General features: G+C 41.6%; 1 protein-coding gene across 1 annotated transcript in view; it reads right to left on the bottom strand.

Moving 5' to 3' along the window:
• Positions 1-278: 278 nt before the first annotated feature.
• LOC138958470 (zinc phosphodiesterase ELAC protein 2-like) overlaps positions 279-11,248 on the bottom strand; it is a 29,235-nt gene continuing 18,265 nt past the window's right edge. The window contains exons 14-21 of the mRNA XM_070329633.1: positions 10,290-10,520; positions 9,736-9,874; positions 8,887-9,035; positions 8,052-8,148; positions 7,520-7,640; positions 6,970-7,048; positions 5,806-5,950; positions 279-5,310 (exon numbers count right to left, since the gene is read on the bottom strand). Coding sequence (XP_070185734.1) covers positions 5,164-5,310; positions 5,806-5,950; positions 6,970-7,048; positions 7,520-7,640; positions 8,052-8,148; positions 8,887-9,035; positions 9,736-9,874; positions 10,290-10,520 — 1,108 coding nt within the window. The 3' untranslated portion in view covers positions 279-5,163. The remainder of the gene's footprint in view (positions 5,311-5,805; positions 5,951-6,969; positions 7,049-7,519; positions 7,641-8,051; positions 8,149-8,886; positions 9,036-9,735; positions 9,875-10,289; positions 10,521-11,248) is intronic.

The following is an 11,248-nucleotide window of genomic DNA, read 5'->3' as shown; positions in this document are numbered from 1 at the left end:
TGACCATTCAGAAATGAGTAATCACTTGTGGTTATAAGTTTCACGTCTGCTGTGCAGACAACGCTTGGCATGTACTGTGGAATACTGTAAGTCCGTAATAGATAACTTTTTATGCACATGCTGGCATGTGGTTCTGAAAGATTCTTTTCTGATCTTGTATGAAGAACACGACATTGATCTTGTATGAAGAAAACGACATTGACTCCCTTCTGTTAGTGATTTTAAGTATGTAAAACACACACACACACTGCACATATGAAGTAACATGCTGCAGTATATAATGAAACCACCTTTTTTATTAATCCAAATGTTAACTCTCTCATGAACACACACACACACACACACACATGATATGACACAGACCTAACGCACTGAACAATATGTATTCATGAGTAGTCATAAGCACTTAAGAAAAATTGTTTGCTGTTGTTGTAGATCAACATATTCTTCTCAGTTTCTGTTTTTATTTCATGACTTTATAGAAAAGGTTCTTGCGCTTTTTGCTTTAGGTTTTGTATGCTTTAATATTATACCTTTATAACTGCTTTTAAATAAAATAAACAGAAGCTGAATATTTTCATACTGTGTTAATTCAAGTTTTGTGTGAGCTTCAGTCTGACAAACGAGCTTTCAAAAAACAAAAAAAGAATAGTCACTCCCGTGAGGAACAATACCATGCAAACAGAAAACATAAATCAAACTCACTCAAAATGTCCAACACATATTGAACCACTGGCAGCTTTCATACCTCAAAGGGAACAAAACTCACAACTACATTTCAGAGTCCACATGTATACTAACATCAATGGAGATTTTGCAGATAGCATGCACATATTTGACGGCACTTAACTTGGTGAAAGCCCATCAGTCCTGTGACGGAATTTTCAGCTGTAGTGGAACCCCCATTTTAAGAAGACAAAAAATCTGAAAAAATCAGGTCTTGTGAGGTTTGTTTGTTTGCTTAACGCCCAGCCGACCACGAAGGGCCATACCAGGGCGGTGCTGCTTTGACATATAACGTGCGCCACACACAAGACAGAAGTCACAGGACAGGCTTCATGTCTCACCCAGTCACATTATTCTGACACCGGACCAACTAGTCCTAGCACTAACCCCATAATGCCAGACGCCAGGCCAGGCGGAGCAGCCACTAGATTGCCAATTTTAAAGTCTTAGGTATGACCCGGCCGGGGTTCGAACCCACGACCTCCCGCTCACGGGGCGGACACCTTACCACTAGGCCAACCGTGCCGGTTGTCCTGTGAGGTAGGAAGTCTTACAATGGGGCTAGAGTTTAGAGGTAATAATAACAGACAATCTGAAAATGCTGGGTCTTCAAGGAGGGAAGTCTCAAATGAGGGGTTTCTCTCTCTCTCTCTGTCTCTCTCTCTGTCTCTCTCTCTGTCTCTCTCTCTCTGTCTCTCTCTCTCTCTCTCTCTCTCTCTCTCTCATGCACACACATTGACAAACACATACACCTCTGTCATTATCAGTTCAAAAAAGTTATGAATATATATATATCATTAATGCCCTGTTCTCACATCTTCATGATACAGTCGACTCCGGTTAATCGGCCACTTTTGGGACTGACTGAACTATGGCCGATTATCCGAAGTGGCCGATTAACCGAACATTTTAACACATAACTACGTATGAAGAAAAGATTCGGTCCCAGGGAAAATTGGCCGATTATCCGGAATTGGCCGATTATCCGGATGGCCGATTAACCGGAATTGACTGTAACAAGACCGTTTTCTCACCCCACACAGTCTCTACAGCCTAATTGCTGTCTGAAGTTTGAAGTAAAAAATAACAAAGAAAACGTTTGCACTACTCCGCACTGGACATAACAGACTAAACCATCATATGGCCACAAAGCTGAAGCTAGTTCCCTCCCCCCTATGTCCGTGTGGCAAGAATCAGACAGCAGAGCACATCCTGCAGGCTTGTGGATACCACAGTGCTCTGAGGGACACCACCTGACCAGAGGAGACAGCGCTACAAAAGAACCTATACGGCCCCAAAGAGGACTTGGAGAGGACAGCACGTTTCGCCCTGCAGTCCGGACTGACGATCTAACAGCGAACGACAAGAAGAAGAAGAAGAAGAAGAAGAAGAACCTGCCCTTGGGACCATCTCTCGATAACAACTACTTGTCCATAACAACCGACTCCAGGATCACCGACAGGTTTTACTTTAATTATATTTCCACTTTTGATAGTGACCGCGTGCAGCTGTTAAATGCGATCATCAACATTCAATTTCAGTCTCAATTAAAGGTTTGATCCTGTCTCAAGACGACTATCCATTATCTTTTTATTTATCTAAACTGTGCCATCATTCCTCCATAAACTGCGAAAGGTAATACATGTGCACCACATTTTCTTCTCAGACTGTTAACGGTTACCAGCGACTTCCGACTAAAGTGTGGGCTGGCGGTACTGAATGGACGCCACCTTTGAAGCTAGTCTTTCGGATGAGACGAAAAACCGAGGTCCCTTCGTGTACACTACATTGGGGTGTTAAAGATCCCACGATTGACAAAAGGGTCTTTCCTGGCAAAATTGTATAGGCATAGATAAAAATGTCCACCAAAATATCCGTGTGACTTGGAATAATAGGCCGTGAAAAGTAGGATATGCGCCGAAATGGCTGCGATCTGCTGGCCGATGTGAATGCGTGATGTATTGTGTAAAAAAATTCCATCTCACACGGCATAAATAAATCCCTGCGCCTTGAATATGTGCGCGATATAAACTGCATTAAAAAAAAAAACTAAAAAAAAACCTGCGCTTAGAATTGTACCCACGGAATACGCGCGATATAAGCCTCGTATTGATTGATTGAAGTGCGTTGAAAGGAAGAACATCACGTCATAGCAATGTTATTGTCTGACAAGATATCACTCATCTCCTATATACCACAACAAAGCATCTTACTGTTCCTCAGTTTCCCCAGAAGTAGTTCATAATGATAACTTTTTATTTAATTCAACATCATAAGTGACTTCCAGCAAGGTCCGAATTCATCTTCTTGCTATTAGTTCATTTAGGTATCAGTCTGCCTTACATGCTAACTCCATATGTTTAAAGAGTAAAATCTGCATAATTGTTAGACCATTATTATGCTAGTGTAACCGAGCGTTGGAACACAACAATTACCTTTGCAAGCAAAGTCCAATCAAACAGGATTGAGAATTTTAGAGCTAGTTTCTTAGCCCTATAAAAACTGTTATGGTTACACAAAGGCAACCAAGAACACTACAAGGAGACAGACTAGCAGCCAGACCCCATCACAAACAGAACTCTACAATTCACAGGTGTTTAGCTGTTCAATCTATACATCGGCCTGATAGATAACTCTGCAGAGTCTGCTGTGAAGGGTGACACAGTAGTCACCCTGTCACACTAGTTCAAATTCTGACTATCTAAGCCTGTGACCCCACCACTCAACACCCCCACTTGACCCAATCCTACCCCTTTCTCTCCTTCCCTGTCCATTTCCTCCCCGTCACAAATATGACATGAGTGTTATTAATGCCCTGTTCTCACATTCAAAATGTGTCCTCCCAGCACTGCTTGCTGCTCAGTCCACAGTCTTCAACACAGAAACTCAAATAATCCAAGAACGAGCTTTCTTTCTTTCTTTAATTGGTGTTTAACGTCGTTTTCAACCATTCAAGGTTATATCGCGACGGGGAAAGGGGGGAGATGGGCTAAGGGAAAGAGGGGAGATGGGATAGAGCCACCTGTTAATTGTTTCTTGTTCACAAAAGCACTAATCAAAAAATTGCTCCAGGGGCTTGCAACGTAGTACAATATATGACCTTACTGGGAGAATGCAAGTTTCCAGTACAAAGGACTTAACATTTCTTACATACTGCTTGACTAAAATCTTTACAAACATTGACTATATTCTATACAAGAAACACTTAACAAGGGTAAAAGGAGAAACAGAACCGTTAGTCGCCTCTTACGACATGCTGGGTAGCATCGGGTAAATTCTTTCTCGTCCCAACCAATATGGGACTCCCCCTAACCCGCGGGGGGTCAAGAACGAGCTCCACAACAACACATGTATAATAATTGAGTATGATTACTGCCTTTTTCTCACAATCAAAATGTCTCCTGTTTGCACTGCTCTCACACTTTCACAATCCTCAGCACAGTAACACAAATAATCCCACAATGAGCTCCGCATGATTCATTTCATTTCCTCAATTTGACTGTTTGCATACTTTTACAATCTAACACAAATAATCCCAGACTGAACAATGCATCAACACATATGTGAATGACTATGATTCATATCATTTCCTCAAATTCAAAATTATGGCAACACTGCTTGCACATACTTAAAGGCACAGTGCGCCTCCCGTAAACCATCACAGATACTGTCAGGCTTTTACACACAGTACAAACACCCTTCCATTTGAACGCTCACCAAACGGGAACATCCTAGGTGCCCTACGTAAAGAGCGAGCAATTTTCAAAGAATTAATTTTGCGGATTGTCTCAAAGACAATCGGACCGTGGTGCGTTTTGGCACAAGACCTAACTTTTAAAATCTAAATAATAAACTGACAGCTTGTTACACAAACATTCTTAAATCATAAAAGAATTCTTTTTTCATCAAGACAAGATCAGTACAATTCGAAGTTTTGAAAGTTTGAAAAAAGAAACGCCCGGAAGCAGGGTCACGCAAGGTCGTGGTTCTCGTAGCAGACGACGGTTTATGTCTATCGCCAGTTCCTCTGAACAGTCAAAAGCCATCTCGAGAGTTCTTGTGAACCACAGCCGTTTGTTTCGTGCATAGTCAGAGGTACATAATAACGTGCTATTGCAGATAAGCTCACAGAGAGTCACATTCAAATTACTAACTGACGACTGCATTGTGAAAAAGGGAAACTGGATCACACGGGTTCACGATGGCTCAGGTGTAAGATAAACCACGCAAAAATAAGTTCTTTGAAAATTCCTCGCTCTTTACGGAGGGCACCTAGGATGTTCTCAAGCGGTGAGTGTTTAAATGAAAGGGTGTTTGTACTGTGTGTGAAAGCCTGACAGTATCTGTGATGGTTTACGGGAGGCTTACTGTGCCCTTAAACAATCTTCAACACAAAAACACAAATAATCCCAGAATGAGCTAAGCAGCAACTGTCTGTCATGAGGTGGCTTGGCTGCGGCCCTGCATCTCTTTCCTTTTGTTTCTCTTCAACGTTTTAGCCTCAAGATCAGCGTGTTCGTCCGCAAAAAGTGTCTTCAGTGCTGGGATGAAGCGAGGCAAAAGAGGTAACTCCTGCATACTCACCTGAAATGTGAACAGAAAACGAAAATGTAGATGGCACATATATGCATCATATTGATCCTCTTTCTTTCCCTCTTTTTTTGCAAATAGAAATATTCATAGTTACTCTACGAGGACGAAGGACTTTCTCAAATGTTCAAAAGAAAACAGTTGTGAACTGAAGAATTTGAACCCAAATAAAGCAAAATTATGGTAATGGCCAGAAATATTCTGAATGCCATTTCAGTAATACAATCAGTAATGAAAACCGACATATATAAATAGCAACCACAACAACAAAAATGTCATCTCTGAGATACCTTTTAAAAAGCCAACACCAAACGTCATGGTGTAAAACCCATGACGAATATATTTTGACACTTCAAGGAGCACCGCCAGAACTAGTAGCCGACACAGAGATTGTCAAATTTTCTGCGTCTACTTACAACCCATACACAATTATTGGCTAGCAATTCACTTTCTATACAAAGAAAAAAGTGTGGATTTTTTCTCACTTACGGTCATATTATCGAAGGAGATCCCCACATTGTCAGGAACAGCCTTGCTGAAGATGGGGATCTTAGCGTAGCGCTGACTGAAATGATTCAACAGGATGAACTTGGCTTTCATCTGTTGGCCTATGTCCACTGCTTGAGATGTGGTGCTGGAAAGGCATCATGAACGAAAAAACTATACACTGAATGTATGTAAATTGGCTTTGAGTACATATGTCCGTCCCTTTGTAACATATTAGGTTTTGTCTGTGAGAGTCTATTTAGAAGCACACAAAAAAGAAGCATGCATCTTATTCTTAAATGACACAAATGTCTCATGAATCTTCATGCTGTCAATGACAAGGAGTGAGTGAATATCCACAAACACACAAACAAAAACTCTAAAATATATTCAAAAAGAAATACCAACAGAAAAAGAGTTCCTTCTTTGTTTAAATTTATCCAGGTTCCCTAAACAGGAAATGCCATCATTATTATGCGAAATTACAGCAACATTTTTGTAAAACAGTGAGTACCGTATTTTCCGGGTCAGGGTCATAAGGCGCGACTTTTTTCCTCGAGTTTGACCCCTGCGCCTTGTATAACAAGCGGCTAATCCGTGTATGAAATAAGAAAAGAATTAAAGAGACCGCCTGAGTACCAGTCAAACAACTTGTGATAATGCATGTTTCAGCTACTAGGTACTACCCTGGCCAAGTTTCCTCTCAAGACATCAAAGAGACCGCCCCATAGGTTAAACTCGGTCACTGACCCCGGTGCAGGAAGTGTTTCCTCTTTCAGATATGACAGAGGAACCACCTCTCATAGCTAAAACTGGGTCATTGACCCCTGGGAAGAAGGTCAGTGTCTATAAACAAGGCAACCCAGCTATCACAATGGACCTGCCTTTGATCTAGCCACACACACAGAACACACATATTTCCACTCTGTATTCTTCCTTTGATGTGCGGCTTATTTTCATTCTTCGACCGTTTGTTACCGGTATACTTTTTCAATTTTGGTGCGCCCTATCGGCCCCCTGCGCCCAATGGGTGACTGGATTACCTGCGGTACTTCAGCATTCTCAAAAAATAACCACACAAACTTCTTGCAGAAAGAAGCGAATTTTTGCAGAAGACAAACAACATACATTCATCCAATTACACAACACTAACACTACAGACATTACCTATGGCGTTTCATCTTTGCTTCCTCTTCCAAATCATCTTCATGAGTTGCTTCATGCACCAGTATGTCGCAGTCAGTTCCTGCATTGGTCAACACATAACAGGTCAATATACATGATCTTGCTTACACAATTTCTTGCATATATTTGCCAACCAAAGGAACTGTACACTCACCATTCTACATGCATGCATGTATGCACGCACGCACTCATATACACACACAAACGCACGCACTCATACACACACACACACGCATGCACACACACACACTCACCCAATGCAGTTTTAACAAATCTGAACTTTAGAGCTAGCATGCAATAATTTAGTATGAAGAAAATCAGTAAAGCCTCTTTTCCAACATCTTGGGCTATAAAACAGCATCTCTTGCATTTTTCTCTCAGAATCTCTCTTCATACAGTTCCCATGCTTCATTTATCTCATAGGAAGCTACAAACTTAAAGATTTTCCATATCTACGGACCTCAGTGTCTCAGATATTTTAGAGTGGTTTCTAAATAGCATAATGGTAAAAACTTACATAGGTATTACTTACCTGCAACAACCAGCCGCTGACAAGGCATGGTATCCCCAGAGAACACCAGTTTCCAGCCGTCACTGTGTGTCAAGGCCACACCAAATGCATTTGGGCAGTGCTCAACTTCCACTGGCAAAATCTGCACAAAAAGAAACCAAAAACTTAGCTAAATTATCTAAAGTATTGCCTGTATAAATCGAGAGAAAGGAAAAAAGTAGCATCCATCTAATTCTTGATTTACATAAATTTAAATTCTCACAAGTCGATCTTTATGCTATCAACATCAAGGAGTGAGTGAACAGGATTGGGCTCATGTCTGGCTGTGACAGTGTATCACTGACACGCACACACTTACTAATATTTAGTCGTATTATCTCAGAGAACTGATATCTACATATATCTAAATAAATACATGTATCATGTCATTATAATACAAGTGTTGTTGAGAGTGTGTTGTTTTACAAAATACAACCAACTAAACAATCACTCAAACAGAAAACACCAACACATCAACCATTAATCAAAGAGTGCAATCCACACCTACTCTTACCTTGGTCAATGAGACTTTTTGCAAAACTTCTTGGTACATCTCTTCATTCTCTGGTAACTCCAACATGTGAGGTAGCAACTTCTGTAGAGGAATGTGCCTGCAACAGACACCATTACATACAGTAAATCAACAGAATGATATTCAATTAAATGTATGTACTTATGTGACACAGAAGATTCAAATCCATACTTTCAGCCTTAGGCTGACATACACGTTGTCAATAGCATGTACATTCCCCAGTTCACTTCAGAGGTATTCTTCAACTATTTTCAATCTTTTAAGAATCATTAATAAAAGAGATGACATTTATGTAGTCAATGGTGAAATTGCTAAAATTACCTGAATTTTAACAGATGTACACTCACATACAGAATGACACAAAGAGACACATTACCAATAATACACCTTTGAAAAGAATGCACATGTGCACACATGCACGCGGACATAGACAGGCACACGCACACATGCACGCGGACATAGACAGGCACACAGACATTGACAGGCACACAGACATAGACAGGCACACAGACATTGACAGGCACACGCACACATGCACGCGGACATAGACAGGCACACAGACATTGACAGGCACACAGACATTGACAGGCACACAGACATAGACAGGCACACAGACATAGACAGGCACACAGACATTGACAGGCACACAGACATAGACAGGCACACAAACATTGACAGGCACACAGACATAGACAGGCACACAGACATTGACAGGCACACGCACATTGACAGGCACACAGACATTGACAGGCACACAGACATTGACAGGCACACGCACACATGCGCGCGCACATGCACGCACACACACAGCTCCTACCTGAAGAGTCCCTGTATGGGCTCCACCTGGTTGTGATAAAACTGAAGCCAACGAGCGATCTGAAAGGGCGCCAACAGCAGTGCAGGAGTGACCTCTTTTCCTGCTGCCTCCAGTGCTGCTTTGCGGTCACGCAGCAAGCTGAACAGTCCCTGCAGCAAACAACGGATAACATCATAATCTTCATTGCTGGTTCTCTACGTCTTGGAAAAGAGCTTCCTATATAACAGCAAAATGAACAGACAATCAATTTGAAAGAGTTTGACACAGTAGATTTACAGAGGCCTTAACATGGAAGAAGAGATCCTAGCCATTTCAGCACATATACCAAAAGTCAAAAGCCTGGTTTTGTACTATGCAAATTGAATTTTTGTTTGTTTGCTGGATTGATTCGGCATGTTCACACTGCTGTCTGTTACGAAATTAATTCAACAAACAATTTTCACTCTTTCCTGAAAGTACCCAGGCCCTTTAAATGTTGGCATGTGTACACGTAGAATAATGCTGTTATTCAATGTAAAAGCCGGAACAGATTTGTGGTGGCTTACATACTGAGTTACATGAGAAGGAAGCTACCTTTCAACTACAAACTTGACAGAACTTCTTCTTCATCTGCATTCCGGTCGTCATGCTATATAGACTGTCAATGTCATTAATGAAATAAAATATGCAGTTCGCCGCAGGGACTCCATCGGACACTACAGTTTTTCAGTCAGGTCCACCATCTGCGGCCAGAATTCATGTCTCAGGTCCGCAAAGGTTGGGCGTGTCTGGAGGACATGTCAAATCGTCTATGTGAGATCTTGAATTTGCCAGAACATTTTGAAGAAGATAATAAAAATGTCCACCCACCATGTGATGGTCAGCGTGAAGATGGGACACAAACACAGCTTTCAGGTTTTGCAGGACATCTGCTGCCTGGTCGCCATAGTGACGGTACAGCTGACCTGATGTCCCCTCCCCACAGTCCAAGATCATGGTGGCATCCTCTCTAAACGAGAAACAAAATATATCATAAGATTAAGAATCTTGAGAAAAAAACAGTTCTGTGGTGTCTCTCCAGTGTTCTCACCAGGCTCTGAGAATAATAGCCTGCATGTCAAAACTATCGGATGGTGGACCAGTCAGGGGTCACAGTAATGCGAAGACCGAGATCTAGGAGCAACACTGCTCTTCTTCTTAATGTTCTTATGTCTTCTTAACAAAAGCATAGAAACCACAAAAGACCTCAGAGGCACACACAAAACTCAAAGATCCCAAGCTGTTTCCTTGTCTAGAGTTCATCAGTTAAAGTAAATAAAACAGCTTGTAAATAAAGGTAATATCAGTAAAGCAGTATACAATAACAATACAAAAACATAAACAGGTAAACAAACAAAAACAAGCACACCTTTGCTAGCACTTACCTCAGATGAACCACCAGCCCACTGACATTGCGACCTTTGCTGGGAATGGACGACCCTGTGCCGAGGAATGTCAAGCGAGGATACGCCCCATTTTCTTGTGTGCTGTCACTGTCCTCAGTCCGCTCTTGGCTGCTGATGTCTTGATGAAGATCACGCAGGACTTTTTCTGCATCCTGTTGCTCTAACACTTCTGTTACGTAAGTCTTGTGATCCAGCTGTACGCACTGGTCTCTGCAGATAAGGTGCAAGTCAAATGAAAGCCATACCAATTCTGATTGGCAAAAGCTATAATAATATACACTCCGAGTGTATACAGAATCGATAGGTCTGTATACACTCCAACAATGAAAAGCTCTGTTACAACTCTAAGCAAATGAAATGCCCCCTTACAAGTCGTTTGGAAGTAGCCAATGAAAAATTAGTCTGAGGTATTAACTTCCGCCATCTCTTTTTCGGAGTGTACACAGGGCTGGCATTAATGTACACTCACATGGTATTCAAACATTTCTAGGTAGATACACACTCCAAGTGTGTTCCAAACTCCGACAATAAACTGCTGTATAGCATCAATTTTATGTGTGTGTTTGTTTTTGTCTGTGTTTGTCCCTAGCGTACGTTGATACCATGAATAGAAAGTGAAGCGTTCCTTCGCAAAATGGCGTCGAATGACGCTCCCAGTGTTGATGCGGTTCAGTGTCTGGTCTTTTATCCCGAGAATGTAATCTACGTTACAGCATAGGTCATGCAGCATCAGACTGTTTTTTTGGTTTTTTTTGTACTCTTATAATCAACTGCTCTGCGTTCCTATCGCAAAGTGGTGTCAAATGGCAAATTCCCTTCGCGACCGGAAGTTACCGCCAGAGCGTATACAGGGGTCAGAGTCTTGTGTACACTCTGAGTGCGTATAGCCAGTGTGATTCTGATTATATACAGAGCCATACAACTCGAGTTATATTCAG

This window comes from Littorina saxatilis, linkage group LG2, assembly GCF_037325665.1.
Source record: "Littorina saxatilis isolate snail1 linkage group LG2, US_GU_Lsax_2.0, whole genome shotgun sequence".
NCBI classification, from domain to species: domain Eukaryota; kingdom Metazoa; phylum Mollusca; class Gastropoda; order Littorinimorpha; family Littorinidae; genus Littorina; species Littorina saxatilis.
Note: the sequence above shows the minus strand (reverse complement) of the source record. Positions and strands in the feature narration are given on the sequence as shown.